The 17,165-nt window shown below is 38.0% G+C and overlaps 1 protein-coding gene across 25 annotated transcripts in view; it reads left to right on the forward strand.

The window, feature by feature from the left end:
• Positions 1-17,165, forward strand: part of LOC122554240 (receptor-type tyrosine-protein phosphatase F-like) — a 465,745-nt gene that overhangs the window by 307,752 nt on the left and 140,828 nt on the right. For 17 of the 25 annotated variants that reach the window (XM_043698932.1, XM_043698931.1, XM_043698941.1 and 14 more), the window contains 2 exons: positions 1,680-1,985; positions 15,034-15,227. In XM_043698932.1, the coding sequence (XP_043554867.1) occupies positions 1,680-1,985; positions 15,034-15,227 (500 nt within the window). The remainder of the gene's footprint in view (positions 1-1,679; positions 1,986-15,033; positions 15,228-17,165) is intronic. The other 8 variants (XM_043698948.1, XM_043698950.1, XM_043698955.1 and 5 more) reach the window with 1 other exon arrangement.

Below are 17,165 nucleotides of genomic sequence, written 5' to 3' on the forward strand. Positions count from 1 at the left end.
ACTGTTGTATTTTCTCTGTACCTTAATAGCCTCTTCAACTAGTCATCAGTAACCCTAGTAACCAGAACCTGCATTCTTCTTGCATTGAAATTATTAGAATCAACTTATTTTGTTCTCTTTTGCATTCCTACGAGCTTTATACAAGTTGACCCACCTAGTATTTTATTTCAGACTCTATCCATTATCTTTCAAATGTCTTTATTGACATCTTATGATCTCCATGAAACATCTCAACTCCCATTTATTTCTGAAGAGATTTTCAAATGTTCAAGTTTACTTTTTATGATAAGGTTGCATTTATCCAAGACTTGAATACTGAGCTTACTCACCATAGATAATCCAGGACAAAAATTATGCCTAATAGGAAGCACTTGTATTACTGGCTCCATAGGTCCACAAAAACCGGGAATCAAAACCAACCTTATGAAATCTGTGATTTATCCATTGAGCTTACATTCTTTTTCTGTTAGATTTCCATTATCTATTTGCCACTTATCTCTTTAAACACTTTTGTCTTATTCTTTATGCCTTCAAATATATTCTGTGCATCTTGCATTGCAATCTTGCAATGATGAAATTAAAACTATTACCTTGGTACTCAACTTCATGTATTAGTTTTAACAAAAAAAGGAAGGTCTTGCCACATTCAGATTGTCATTTCTCCTACAGATCTGTAGACTATGTAAAGTTAACTTTACACCAACTAAGCAAATATTCTTTATATAGTTTCTCTCATTTCACAATCTTTGCAAAAACTTCTGCTAAAGGCCTTGACTTCTTAAGCCAAGTTTCTTAATTTAAAGATCAAATTAGTATTCCTGCTGGGACAATGGAAAGCAGTGAAGCAGTGACGGATTGCTGGCACCTAAAGCTTAATTATAAATTATACTTCAATATCTAGCCATAATCAGTGAAAAACTGGCATTTCCAATTTGGGGGCCAGCTTCCTCATGATAATTAAGAATCTACACATGTGCTTGAGGATAAATTCATTACAATGTATTATCCTGGAATGTTACTTTATGATGGTGAACGGTACATACTGAAATGTTGGCAACCCAGATTTGGTGGTATAGTAATCATGCATGTGGAGAGCTGATTAACTTCTTGGTCCACAGGCCCATCCCAATTACTGACACAGACAGTATTAAAAGCATTCTAGTAGTATATACAATTTCAATGAAATACAACAAAATTGGTGCTCTGCTGCAGTCAGATAAGGACAGGATTAGGTTTACACTTAGGCTTAACCTTTGGAAGACATAATCTGTATGGACCGATTAAAGAATATTATCCCATGTTCAAGAATGGATGGATTGTAATATATATGTACAGGCAACACAAATTGTTCATACTATAAGCACTGAATCAAGCCACTTTTGCTGTAAATAAAGTGCAGAATAATTAATTATGTATTCTGTACTATTTAAGGTAGGTACTTTGCATGAATTTCAACATTTAATTTCTATATTATTTATCCTACCATAATATTATTTTACTGTATTTCTGCATGACCAAATGTTAACATTTAGTAAGATTAAATGTTAAAACTGAAGTTAAAATTTTGAATTTCTTTTTGCTGTCAGCATGCATGTTTTGTTCTTGTACATATTTTCTGGTTAGTTTTTTGCCATCTTATTTCATTCATTACCCTTCATACCCCTTCATTTATCCACTAGCCCCCTCCGCCCCACCTCAGGATGTCCATGGATTTTCCATCAGCTCCACCAGCATTCGGGTAAGTTGGTATCCACCACCAGCAAACAGTCGTAATGGCGTCATTACCAAATACTCCATTATATATCAAGCAGTGGATAGTGAGGACAGCGGAAAGCATGTTTTGGACAACCTTGCGGCGGATGCAACCAGCTCAGTAATCGAGGACCTGGAGAAGTGGACTGAATATCAGGTGTGGGTAAGAGCTCACACCAACGTTGGGCCAGGTCCGAAGAGCACACCTGTGAGTGTCCGCACGGATGAGGATGGTAGGTTATTTGGAAATCAAATTAAAGTAGTTTCGTGTTGTGATACCCCTTTCACCATATTCTCGAAGACAGACATTTTATAAAACATTTGAAGGCTGCTATGATTTCATAAATTATTTCACTGTAAATTATAATACAAATAAAATTTGTTACAGAAAAATTAATTTGGTACATAATAATATGATCAGTTTGTTCTCCCATATTTTTCATGCAACAAAATACATAAGAGCACCTGCAGTTCACAACAAATGTTTAATTTGATTTTAAAAAATTCTGGATAATTAGTGACCAGTTTATTTAGCAAAGGGGTACCACAGTTCCTTTCATAGTTATTAAAAAGTTATGTTTCTAATTGAATATGGAATATATTCCCTTGTATTTTCATAGATATGTTTATGATTATATTTATATCGTATGAATTAATCTCACCTAGAAAATGAGAAAACCGATTTCATCAGTAGCATCATGTAGAAATCAATATTTCCATCATCTGTTGCTGATTCATTTTCAGTTGAAAATGACGATGTGAACAGCTGAAACCAGAAATTTTTGTCCCTAACTTATTTCTTGGTATTTGATCTATTAAAGTTGGCACATTTGAATATGAAACAACATCTACTGTTCATTCACAATTATTCTGAAAATGTTGATATACAAAGCTCTTGAATGTATATTTACCATTGCCTATTTTGATTGGATGTGTATATGGCTGGCTTGATCAGCATTCAATGAAGGAGATGGTGGAATGCCTTTTTGAATCCCTGTAGTCTTTGGATACAGTGCCATTGGGAAGGGAATTTGAGGTTTTCAGTCCAGGAATAGTGAAAGAATGATGATATAGCTCTAAGTCAACAATGGTTGTAAATGGTGGTGCTGTCATGTTTACTGCCCTAGAGCTAGTAGGTTTGGAAGTTTGGAGAGTTGTTGTAGTGCATATTGTACACACTGCTGTGTCGATGCTGAAGGGTATGAAAGTGAAGGTAGTGGATGGAGTGCCAAATAAGCTGGCTACTTTGTCCTGTGATGAAAAGCTTCTTGACTATTGTTGGAGTTGTACCAGTCCAGACAATTGAAGAGTATTTCATCATATTTGTGCCTTACGGAGTATTATGGAACATTCAGCTGAAAAGTCGCTGCACTCTATCTCTTCCTGAAAACGTATACACCTTATTCAGCAACAATAACTATTTAATTCTTTCTTACTTCTTTTCTCACAATGTCCACCCCCTTATCAAGTACATTCCTTATCAAGTACATTCCAGATGATCATCACCTTTTACGCCAAACAGTTAAACATGTCTGCACCATTTCTTTCTTAAACTTTGAACATGGCCCTGCATTCTAAAGTTTGTCATTATTACTAACGTATTATCAGTGTTCATTTTATCAATCTCAATTATCTTGAATACCTGAATATTAAGATCTCTTAGCTTTCTGTTCTCCAGAGTAATCGAGTTGAGACCCTTCAACCTTCTGATACTGCATATTGGCCAGAATTTTATTGAGAAAAATGTAAGCAAGTTCTCCATTCTTCTTGTTGGTGATGGTGGAATGGGATTTTATGAAGTCATCGATAGTGGTGAAAAGAAGAAAAATGCTGGAGTAGTGAACAGCTTTTACAAAAGAGAGCAAGCCCAGTGGTGTTTGAAGTATGACTAAGTCAGTCATGTGCCTGAAGTATTGATACCTATCTCCCATGGACATCAGTCAACAAAGATTGAGATCATACCATGGGGAATGACTAGAATGGGAGAAAGTAAGACAGCAAAGTCAAAAAATGGAAATGAATTGAGCACTTTGATAACTGTAGAAGTTTTATGACCAATAGAAGGCCAAAGACAAGAAGGTGGAATTGAGACTGCAACCAGATCAGTCACAATCTTATTGAATGTTGAAAAGCTGAATGGTTTTTCCTGCTTCTAAGCCCTAATCTCCAATGAAAGACTTGAAGTTTCAAATGCCATTGTAAACAACTTTTGGGAGACTAATTTCTGGGGAAGTGGATTAAATGAGGAATTGATTGGTGGAGAATATATGGAAATGAAGAATAATGACCACGTTTGTGATTAGAAAATGAGTAGACCATTTCACATGAATGGAGAATACATGGGAAGATAGGGAGTCTATGAAATCAAGGGAAAGAGGTTAAGGGTGATTTGAGATATAGGTAGAAATCACCATAATGCAAGGATGAATCCAAAAAGCAAAATGAATATCTCAGCAAGATGCTACTAAGCTAGTTTGGAAGACAGATGTAGTAGAAAGTGTAATTGGATGAAGAAACATTAGAAAGCAGGAAGGTATCATCAATCAAAACTCATAATTTTGCCACAAACTATTGATTTGAGAAGTTTCCAACCATGGAAATTAAACCTTCCAATATACACATTTAATCCTGGGAAAGATTAAACTAGATATGTCTGGTTGTAAATAGAGAGTAGGGATAAGGCAAGAAGTTAAATTCAAGATCCTTTGGTATGACCATGATAATTTTTGGATAGAATTGACTTGGAGCACTGATGCCTAGGATCAGTGAACATGAGTGAATCCAGGAATTGTATGAAATGAGGGTGGCTGGTATTCTGGTAAAAGTATTTCTATTAAAGATTTGAGATTCGAGCAATATTGAGCATTGTCCATGGTCTGTCATTGCTTAACACCCGAGGTCAGCAGAGGTAAACAGTGGTTTTGATTATTAGAACTGCACACCAGCAGTGAGGAACAGGTAGAGTCAGATATAATGGAAAGCAGGCAGAAAGCAGTACAACAAAGGTGTTTTGCAGCAGTGGAGCAGAATCCTCACAGCAGGATGAGATTCAGCAGAAACAAATCAAAGATAACTCAATTTAGATTGAAAACTTCCTGCCAGAAGAGCATAAAATTGAGAGCACAGTAAAAGTGCAAGTAACAGAAGATGTTGAAAACTGTCCCTATGTTATGTTCATTATTTGGGCCAATAACAGTAAAGAAATTGACTTTTATCCACAAGAAGTGACTTTCAGCCTAGAATCCACTGGAACATAAAGCTGAAAAACCATCAATTCACTGAGATGCAATCAGTCAAACTGTTAAGTTACAGATGGGTTGTAGGCCAGAAAAATGACTGAAATTTGAAGTTAAATCTTATTATTTGGTCCTAGAGAAAATATAAATTCGCAGTGCCACCTCATTTTGCTGTGTCATCATGTTACTATTGTTTATTTGTTTTTCCTGAAATTTTAAAATTTGTGCAGGTCATTTACCATTCATCATCTCACGCTCCCAATTCACGTGGCATAAGTCCAGTTTTAAAGCTGACAGTTTGCACTGAATATTAAACATGGTGAATTTGGTGATTGAAGGAATTTTAAGGGGTTATGTCTTTCTAAAAAGTACTTAAGTTATGAGATTGATGTCGTTGGCATATTACTATCAGCAGTGGCTGTTCAGGTCTTCAGAGTTTCTTTGTATTATAGCTGTAGGAGGCTTTTGCAAATGCATGGAGTTTAGTTCTTTGAAAAACACTTCTAATAAGTATTAAACTTAGAATTTTGGGAGTGAGCAATAGTTCCAACTCTGGTATTTTAAAACATAAAGAAGCAGTGTCCTGAATGAGGAAGGAGGAGATGGAAACAGCTGACATTTGAGTTCTGGAGAAATTTATAAAAATGTATAGGTTGAATAAATTACTAACGAGATCTATCAAAAGAAAGAGAGTTTTATTTCAGATGATGAATGGGCAGCTGAGACGTGTAATTCCTGCACCATATAGAAATTTCAGGGCAGTTCATGTGGCTTGGAGACCAAGCATAGAATCTTATATGGCCCTGAATAACATGGGCTATTTTGAGATTTGTGGCAGACTTGGATGAGAAGTCCAGTGGCTAATCTCAAACTTAGGTGCATCTCACTTCACTTGTTATGCTTTTGACAAGTGTCAGAGCGAGTTTCTCACGAGGCAGCAGTGAGCTGCCAGTTTTTGCATGTTAAATAGATTATTAATGGCCTAACTCACCTCATTAATATTCAGCTTTCTATCTTACCAACTGCATCAGTCAAACTAGATGTCTGGAACACTCAACAGAAATTAGAACTGGTGAACTTTGCTTGCTGCTTTCTCTAATAGATACAGGAAGGATATCATCAAGCTGGAGAGGGTTCAGAAAAGATTTACCAGAATATTGCTGGAAATAGAAGGTTTTGAGTTATCGGGAGAAGCTGGATTGGCTGGGACATTTTTCACTGGAGTGTAGGAGGTTAAGGGGTGACCATATAGAAGTTTTTTAAATCATGAGGGGTATAGATAAGGTGAATAGCAACTGTCTTTTCCCAGTTGTGGGAGATTTCAAGGCTAGAAGGCATATTTTTAAGGTGAGAGGCAAAAGATTTTTTTTAAGACATGAGGGGGGACTTTTTTTTTTACAGAGTGGTTCGTGTGTGAAATGAACTTCCAAAGGAAGTGGTGGAATACGGTATAGTTACAATGTTTAAAAAACACTTGAATAACTACACAAATAAGAAAAGTTTAGACTAGCTTAGGTTGGAATTATGATCAGCATGGACCTGTTGGACCAAAGGGTGCATTTCCTTGCTGTATGACTCTATATCCACACATCTCAGGGATGTTCCAGGACACCAGCCTCGTGCACTCCCCGTCCATGTAAATTGGCTTGTTGCATTTGCCAACCCCTCAACCATCATGACATCTTTCTGTTCCACTGGCAGGGCACTGTAGAAGTACAGACTTGCATCATAGCGTACACCAGCAAATAGCACTGAAAAGCTACTGCAGGGATACCTTGTGAGCCCAGCAGCATGCAGCTAAGAATTGGACCATGCTGCATCTTAAGGACTGAATGCCTGCTCCATTAATGCTTATCTTCATGTTCACATTGTCCATGCCTTGCCTTGCTGTGCAATTTAGTGCAGTGACGCAACTATGCAGCTTGCCTTACTGGTCAGCAGTCCTCAGTTAAGGTAGCATACATCATGCTTAATGGCAGTATAATACGACAGTCTCATGTCTACTCTGTATGGCAGCACCTTACTCAACAAAGACACACTATGTGCAGCAAGCAAACGGCCTTGTCTGAAAATTTTGGTGAAGTAGGAGGGAATGGGGGATGACAGCTATGAAGAGGGCAACAGTGTCTGCAAGGGAGGGGGTGGAGAGGAGATATGGTAAAGCATGGATGGGGGGAGGGGGGGTACTTCATTTATGTTTAGGAACAGACTTGCTTCAAGGAGAGTCAGTGTATGACCACTGGCCGTGATTGGGCTGGGTGGGAAAGATGGGCAGGTGCAGGTTCATGTAAGTAGGTTGGGGAGACCCTGAGATGTGCAAAGCCTATGGGATTTTGAGGAAGGGCTACCATGAAGGGCATTTGGATCTTTGGGAGACTACTGACATGTATGGGGAGCAGCTGCAAGCCACTGACTGAGCAGCACTCAGTGTCAAATTCAATCATGCTGTAAAGTATAAAATGAGGAAGAAAAATGCAATGACCCCTGTTGGAGTGGGTGCAGTAAGTGACTCACCCTGTGAGGGAGAGGACTACAGACATAGACCTGCAGGTTCCCTAATTCCTGGCCATCGTAATGTATTGCCCCTTGTTTGCTGTGCATCTCCCTTTCCCAGAAATCTCTGACCAATTCATTCATGTCAACACATTTGAACACAAAGACCAGAAAACAGTAGAAATGTTGGAGGACTTGGATACTGAAATGAAGAGTAAACATTCAAAATTTGATGCAGTACCAAACTTGGAATTGTGGTAAACCTAGACAATAATATCAGTCAATTGTAGCATCACATAGTTAGGATAACAGAATGGGCAGGTAAGTGTCAGTTGAAATGTAATGCACCCAAGTGTGCAGTAATACATTTTGGTGGAAGAGATAGGAAGAAGCAAAACAGGTTTAAAGAGTGATATGTGGCCTACTGATTAGAAAGATTTTATGTTACACTTTAACTGTAGGATTTTAGTCAATTACAGTTATAGATTGCGTTTGAGAGAAGCAATTTAAAGGTTTATTGATCCTGTTAGTTACCAGGCCCATTCCAGGTATAGCTATGTCTTCACAAGTTTACAATCTTTATGGAATTTGTTAAGTTTATTATAGAAGTGAAAAATAAATTATATTTAATAAAAGCAGTGGTTTCTCAGTCAGTCCATTTGGAAACACCAGTAATACTGGATGACTGGGCACAGGTTTCTTTTTCTGTTCTGTTGACTGAAGTTGTCCTTCTATCTTCAGTCTTCTTCTCCAATGAATCATAAAAATGACCACATACTGTGGTCCACTGTAACCACTGTGAACCACTACACTCTGCATATGTTCAGAAATGTCCTAAACTAATTGGCTTGTCAGTATATGAAGAGTTCATGACCATCTTGGATTGGAGAAACAGTATGCAATGCATCATTCCTGCTTGTTTTTAAAGAAACCAATGTTCATCTTAGTGGCAACACTTCATATTAAGTCCTGATTCAGTTTTTGACATGCTGATCATTTTGTTTGATTGTCCCTTTTGTATTGGCTTCTTGCTTATGGTGTACCAACTCCATATGTTGAAACTTTATTGCTGGAACAGCACAGCAGGTCAGGCAGCATCCAGGGAACAGGAGATTCGACGTTTCGGGCACAGGCCCTTCTTCAGGAATCTTCAGGATTCCTGAAGAAGGGCCTGTGCCCGAAACGTCGAATCTCCTGTTCCCTGGATGCTGCCTGACCTGCTGTGCTGTTCCAGCAATAAAGTTTCAACTTTGATCTCCAGCATCTGCAGACCTCACTTTCTCCTACCAACTCCATATATCTATTCCAAGATAAAATGGCACCAGTAAGCCCATTTATTTATCTGCCAGAGAATGTAATGTGACCTCTTAGTGATTAGCTATCATCCCAACTGTCTCAATTATTGCTTCTAAAAAGACTAAGACAACAACAAGACTACAAAATTCACTACAAAACCTAATTCTAAATTAGAATGCATATATTCAGATTGTAAGCTTGCTGGCTGAGCTGGTAGGCTACTTCTCAGACATTTCTCCACCATGCTAGGTAACATCATCAGTGAGCCTTCTGTGAGGCACTGGTGTTCTGTCCCACTTTCTATTTATGTGTCTTGGTCTGTTATGGTGGGTGATATCATTTCCTGTTCTTTTTCTCAGAGACTGGTAATGGGGTCCAAATCGATGTGATTATTGATGAAGTTCTGGTTTGAATGCCAGGCCTCTAGGAATTCCCATGTGTGTCTTTGTTTGTTTAACCTGTCCTAGGATGGATGTGTTGTCCCAGTCGAAGTGGTGTCCTTCTTCATCGGTGTATAAAGATACTAGTGATAGTTGGTCATGTCATTTGGTGGCTAGTTGGTGCTCATGTATCCTGGTGGCTAGTTTCCTGTCCAATGTAGTGCTTGTTGCAGTCTTTGCAGGGTATTTTGTATATGACATTCATTTTGCTGGCCCTTGGAACAGGGTCTTTTAGGTTCATCAGTAACTGTTACAGTGTGTTGGTAGGTTTGTGGGCTACTATGATGCCAAGGGGTCAGAGTAGTCTGGTCGTCATCTCACGGATGTCTTTGATGTATGGTAGTGTGATTGGAGCCTCCAGGCATCTTGTATCTTCTTGTTTGGGTTTGTTGTCTAAGAATTGGCGAACTGCTTATTGGGTACCAGTTGTTCTTGAATATGTTGTATAGGTATTTTTCTTCTGCTGCTCATAGTTCCTGGGTGCTACAATATGTTGTAGCCCATTTAAATAATGACCTGATGCAGCTCTGTTTGTGGGTGTTGGGATAATTGCTCCTGTAGCTGAGTATCTGGTCAGTGTGTGTGTTGCTTTTCTGTAGACACTGGTCTGCAGTTCTCCACTGACTGTTCATTCTACTGTAACATCTAAGAAGGGGAGTCTGTTGTTTTGTCCCTCTTTGGTGAAATTTGTGCCAGTAAGGATGTTGAGATTAGAATGGTGCTGGAAACCTGATGAAGGGCTTTTGCCTGAAACGTCGATCTTCCTGCTCCTCGGATGCTGACTGACCTGCTGTGCTTTTCCAACACCACTCTAATCAAAACTCTGATTTCCAGTATCTGCAGTCCTCACGTTTGCCCAGTAAGGATGTTGTTAATGTGCCATCAACATAGCTGACCCAAAGCTTGGGTTGGATCGTGGGGAGAGCTGTCTGTTCTAGTCTCTGCATAACTGCTTCTGCTAAGAATCCTGATATTGGTGATCCCAGGGGTGTCTTGTTGATTTGTTTGGAGGTCTTGTTGAAGGTGAAGTGGGTAGTAAGGCACAGGTCTACCAGCTTGAGGATGCTGTTCTTGCAGATGGAGTTGGTGCTGCCTGGTGTTCGTATCCTGGGTTCATCTAGTAGGGAGGTGAGTGTTTCTTTGGTCAGGCTGATGTTAATTGATGTGAATAGGGCATTACGTTGAAGGAGACCGTGACTTCGTCCTCTTCTATCTTGGTGATTTTGATGATGTTCAGGAATTCGTGGATGGAGTGGCATGAGTTTTCTATTCAGTATTTAGGACTCCATTTACCAACCTCTGAGAGAAAGAACCAGAAATGACATCACCCACCGTAACAGACCACGACACATAAATAGAAAGCAGGACAGAACACCAGTGCTTCAGCAGAGACTCACTGATGATGTTACCTAGCATGGTGACGATATGTCTGAGAACAAACCTACCAGTTCAGCAAGCAACCTTACAGCCTGAACCTCAACCTGAGCTACAAATCTTTTCAAAAATAGCAGAATACCTATATACATTCACAATTATATTCATAGGCTTATTACATATTTTAATTTACAAAACTAAACCATTTTAAAATATAGCTGTATTCTGAGTAAAAGCTTTTTCCCTCAAAGCAGTCTTAATTGTGTTTGTCTAAGTTTTCATTTACATGGGCCACAAAAGTAACTATAAGCGCAATACCTTGCTTTTCACCTGAGTCATATGGCTATCTTCCTTACAGAAATGGTAACCACAATTAAAAAATGTATAATGTAATTTGTCATTTGCTTATTCAAAATGATTAGTTATTGAAAATTAGTTTAATCCTACAGGTTAATGTTTACAAAATTATGAACATACATGACATATTGAGAGAATAGTAAGCCATTCATTTGGAATTTTGGATCTCATAAGTGAAGGTGTTGAGTACAATGTAGGGAAGTTATGAACCTGTATAACGTGCTTGAGAGGGTACTGGGGCAATTGACGGATGTGTTCAGGATTAAGTGAATTTTAGTTACACGGATAAATTGAAGCTGCTGGGCGTGTTCTTGGAGCAAAGATAATTGAGGGAAAACCTGGTAAATGTGGTTAAGATGATGTCAGGGAGAAAAAAAAACTGTGCCTATTAGCTGATGATACAAGGAATAAGAGGCAATTTTAAGATTTTGGGCGAGAGATGGAGGGGTATGGAAGTGAGAAAGAACTTCTACACAGCAAGCAGTCACCACCTGGAATTCACTGCCTTCAAGGGTGGTCCAAATGGGGACAGACAATGATTTGATTTTAAAATGAAATAGAGTCATCCTCTATCTCCTACCTTTGAGCTTGTTCTGTATCCAAATGGCTAGTTCTCCCTGTAATCTGTGAGGTCTAACCTTGCTAATCAGTCTCCCATGGGGAACCTTGTCGAACGTCTTACTGAAGTCCATATAGATCACATCTACCGCTCTGCCCTCATCAATTCTCTTTGTTACTTCCTCAAAAAACTCAATCAAATTTGTGAGACATGATTTCCCACGCACAAAGCCATGTTGACTATCCCTAATCAGTCCTTGCCTTTCCAAATACATGTACGTCCTGTCCCTCAGGATCCCCTCCAACAACTTGCCCACCATCGACGTCAGGCTCACTAGTCTATAGTTCCCTGGTTTGTCCTTAAATAGGATAGATATTTGAAGGACATAAAGTGGGTTATAGTAAGGGAATGAGACTGCCTAGTTTGTTCTGTAGACTGCTAGCATGAACTTATCGGGGAAAAAAAACTCGTTCTGTGCTGTTGTGAGTTCATTTAAATGTCTTTGTGTTTGGTTTGTGTGCTCCCTTATTGCTTGATCACTTTTCCTCAGTTTGTTGGTAGCTGTTTGTTCACTCTTATCCCAATTTATTTCACACTCTTTTCAATAGTTAACCCAACTGTGATTCTTGTGACATCTTGACAATCATAAACATTCTTTTGTCTGATATATTTAGTTTTTAAACTTTATACCATACTTTCTACATTTTGGAGTAATTAAGTGTGCCAGGATATCTTACTGAAATCTGTCTGTAGAATTTCTCTTGTCAATGGGTCCATCACTTAGAGTCATAAAGCATGGAAACAGACCCTTTGGTCCATCTTTGAAGAATTTTAGGTATAATTGCTTCAGAAAGCTCACTTCTACAAATCCACTTTTTTCTTGGTTTGTCAGTTTGTCTAATTGCTATTTTATACCCTCTCCAAGAATATCTTCTTTTACTTCACCTATGATAAATATTGATTTCAGTGAGCTCTACTTTCCTGGATTCTTGCTTGTCTGATTTTCTATTCTAGGTCTTGAGTCTGGTTTCTTAACCTCCTATACTTTAATATTCTTGGTTTCACCACTATGTATATGTATCCACAGTTACTTTACAGTGTAATTATTTTCCTTCTCTTTTATGCTTCCGTTACCATTTGAAATTAATTGTCTATTTGCTGGAACTTCTACTGTTTCTTTCAATTGATTTAATGTATTAATAAGCCCTAATATTCAGTATTGTTATTCCTTTAATCCTATTATTGGATATCAACACACCACCCCTCCTATTCTGATTTTACATTAGGTGATTTAGTATTTACTGAAAGATATAATATTTCAAACATAGCTTTGTATATGTAGGGAACAAATTATACTCTATGTTGAAAGTTGGTATTACATTGGAAACTGATTTATGCTAATCTTGCATTTAGAGTCCATCAGTGCTTGCATACTACATGGAAAGAGAAATCCTGTTTCTCAATTGTTCCAACATTTGAGGTTTTTATTCTTTTATCGGACCATTGGTGTTTGCAAGGCCAGCATTTCTTGACAGTCTCTAATTATATTTGATAAAGTCGGTGGTGAGCTTATTAAATTTACTGGCTGTATGTTAATTTTTTACAAAGTATTCACCATCAATTTAAATCTCTATGGTAACTGTCAATGATAAGCAGAAAATGCCAAAAGCAATGTCACAAAGACAGAGCAAGTTTCATTGATGAAATTAACATTCCAATTGTTAAGCATTACCAATTAATCATCATGGAAAAGCACATAACTCTCCTGAAAAATGTTAAGTGCTTTTACATATAAAAATGTCTTTCTTCTTTTGGGAGAAAAATTGGCATTTTGAACCAACTTTGCGGCCATTTTCAGATTCAAAGGTGAGAGTAATTTTTAAGGTGGGCTCTGCATGTAAAATAACTACTAATTAGTTAGAAGGTTTGTCAAGTGGATGATAGATGGATATTTTAATTCAACGCAGGTGTGAAGCAGGCATTTTTGCTGACATCGTGTAATCAGATTCCTGCGCACCTAATTTGTTAAACAACATTGACTGCTCAGTAACTGTGCATCTGAAAACTGATATCCAACTGTTATTTTGCACAATCTCTGAACGTAGCAAAACATGGTGATTTAATGCATATAATGCATTTGATCTCTTTGAGAAGCAAGAAATATAACAATTAATGTTAACTGCTAGCTGTTTTAATTGCAGCATATCGAAGTTCAAAAATATATGCCGTAAAGAATGAGGGATTTTAGTTACAAAACTATGTAAAATGATTTTATAGTTGCTATCTAGTAAATGCATCATTATATTCATTCTTCTTAATAATGCAAAATGACTTCACAATAGTGGATGTCCCCAGGCTATGAAAGTGAAAATTAGCCACTCAATCATTATCCAGTGATAACTGCCAAAAGAGAGTTTATGTGAATGTAAAGTGAGGGCAACATTAAAATCAGCAATGATGGGCTCATTTGTTAAATTGTGTGCAAACATATTCACTGTCCAAATCGTGAATAAACAATATTACAGAAGCTGCTTTAAATGCATATAAATGTAATACTGTATTAAGGTAAAAATCTTGTTTCTTTTCCTTGGCTCAGTCTGTTCATCATATTTCTTAGTTCGGTAACCTGAAAAATGGGATATCATTTTACAGTATTCATCATTGACAATTCTAGTCTCAGCAGTTGATTTCAGATGTTACTTTTTAATTATTGATTAGTTCTCTGTCTCAAATAACTCCAGAGTGGGGAATTTTTTTGCTTATTCATCAGATGTGGGCCAGCATTTATTGTCCACCCTTAGCTACAGCTCATCGCCACCTGCTGAACTACAGATTGGTAGCAAATGCGGGCCCACGTCCCATGAATGATTTTTTTAAAATTCCTACTTTGAAGTCATTCCCAGTTATTTGTCTGGGAGAACAAGAACAAATAGAATCGAAAGCAGTGATCCTATAGGTTGAAGGAAGTTAGGAACTTCTGAACTGGAGTTAGAGTTGTGTTATTTTTAAAGCAGCTACTAGGTCTTTTCAATCGTTTTCAGCTTTGTCTGACATTGAGAATCTTTGCCTTAATTCCAACGTGATAATTTTTTGAGGTATTTTTGATTTTTTTTGGGAGGGGATGTACATATCTAATGTGTAATTTTTTTGAAGGAAATTGCCATCGTTGTTGAAAGTTTGATAGTACACACCACAAGGCTGAAAGATGTGTTGCTGGAAAAGCGCAGCCGGTCAGGCAGCATCAAAGGGGCAGGAGAATCGACGTTTCAGGCATAAGCCTGAAGAAGGGCTTATGCCCGAAACGTCGATTCTCCTGCTCCTTTGATGCTGCCTGACCTGCTGTGCTTTTCTTCCAATACATTTTTCAGCTCTGATCTCCAGCATCTGCAGACCTCACTTTCTGCTAGTACACACCACAAGTCTGTTAAGCACATGATGAAAGAAATACGAAGTATGTATAAAGTTTTACAAGTTCTTAATAAACCTGAAGAATTTTTTCCAGTAATAACTATATATTTTCTCACAGTGCCTAGTGCACCACCACGGAAAGTAGAAGCAGAGTCAGTGAACTCAACTACAATCAAAGTAACGTGGAAACCTCCAATATCAAGCAAGCAACATGGACTGATACGGGGATACCAGGTCACCTATGTGCGTTTGGATAAAGGGGAACCACAGGGACAACCAATAATTAAAGATGTGATGCTAGCAGAAGAACAAGTAAGCATAGTTATTTGTTCATAGTTGAGTTATCAAAAATTACTGATCATAGAGGAAGAAGAAAGAAATTGCCCTTTATTATGATTTATGTTTCTAAAGTATAAAATGATAAATGAAAAACAAATTGTCTGAAATGTATTCTTCTCAAAACTTATTAATATTTTTATTACAATATGCTTTGTTGGTGTGCATTGATTTGTGGAGTTTGTGCTTGATATAATGTGGTATCCTGATAATGACAATATCAGTTGTATCTGTAATCATCCAGCACAGATATTTATTTGAACTGATCTAGCACAAAGTTTATTGATTATAATTCACATTATGACTTCTAATTATTTCACTACATCCTTGAAAAATTGTATTTCAAACATGCCACATTGTTCTCTCTGCCATAATCTATTTCATTGTAGGGAGTTCCAGGATTTTGATCCAGCAACACTGAAGGAAGAGTTATATATTTCCAAGTGAGGATGGTGTGAGACTTGAACTGGAACTTTCAGGTTGTGGTGTTCCTATGCAGTCCCTGCCTTTGTCCTTCCAGATAGTAGTGTTCATGGGTTTGAAAGGTGCTGTCTAAAAAGCCTTGGAGAATTTCTGTGGTGTATCTTCTGGATGGGGGACATTTCTGCTGTTAAGCACCAGTGGTGGAGAGAGTGAATGATTGTGGAAATGATACCAGTCAAGCAGGCTGCTTTGTCCTGGATAGTGTCAAGCATCCTGAGTAGTTTAGAGCTGTGCTTATTCAGGAAAACATTCTATCACCCTCTTGACTTGTGACTAATAGATGATGGGCAGCTTTGAGGAGTCAGGAGGTGAGTTACTTGTTGAAAGGTTCCTAACCTCTACCTTTCTCTTGTAGCCACAGTACACATTTGGCTAGTCCAGTTGAGTTTCTGGTCAACGGTAACCCCCAGGATGATGATAGTGGGAGATTTAGTGATATAATGCCATTGAATATCAGGGATGATGGTCTGAAATGTTGGAAATGGTCATCATCTGGCAAGAATCTTACTTGTCACTTTTCAGCCCAAATTTGATTTTTATTCAGGTCTTGCTAATATCTGAAGAGTTATGAATAATGCTGAACATTATGCAGTCCTAAGCCACATTCACACTTTACCAGGCTTGTATCCTCCTGATGTCCCTTGCTATGTACTTGTTCACCATATTTCAGTTTCTTTCCACCTGCAAAGTTGAAATTATGCTTTACGTTAATATGAACAGTGGCCCTAAAACTGACCCCTGGAGAACACAGTTGTATAGGTGACAGTGGCTGAACGTTGATGAAAATTGAATTACTTTTAATTGTTCAATATTGCAACGTTCTCATGGGAACATGCCTTACAATATGTTTACAGGCAATTGCAACCTTGAAGCATGTCATGCGGGCAAAACTTAAGCTGTCTCTTCTTATCCCCTCTCATATTGATAGAGAAAAATATGTTTCTGTTACGGTGCAGAGATTTCTGACTTCCTTGATATATCTCTAGATGGTGCTAATATTGCTTATTGCAGCCTAAATTAGCCTCTGACAGAGAGTTGAGTGACCATGATCATGAAAGCTATGGGCAGTGCTATTTAATACATGGCTTGAAGCTGGTGACATAACTCAGTACCATCCTCATTAGAAAGTTGAGGGAGGAGAAATGTTGCATGATCATGGCCGCCTGCTGGATATCATGCTCCTCCTCACTCTCCTGGCACATTGCCCTACTTTGTAGAAGTTTCCTTCATGCTCAATTCCCTGATGCAGGCAACAGACTCGAGGCTTGGATAATTTGTGAAGGCTGCCAACACATCTGTCAAGGGAAACAGTTTCTATCCTATCCTCTATCAAAAACTCCTTAATATTTTGAACATTTCTGTGTGTATCTAATAAGAATTAAATAGTTCTGGTATCAACCTCTCTGTGGCTTAGCTATATCCTTTTATCCA

This window comes from Chiloscyllium plagiosum, chromosome 11 (genome assembly GCF_004010195.1).
Source record: "Chiloscyllium plagiosum isolate BGI_BamShark_2017 chromosome 11, ASM401019v2, whole genome shotgun sequence".
NCBI classification, from domain to species: domain Eukaryota; kingdom Metazoa; phylum Chordata; class Chondrichthyes; order Orectolobiformes; family Hemiscylliidae; genus Chiloscyllium; species Chiloscyllium plagiosum.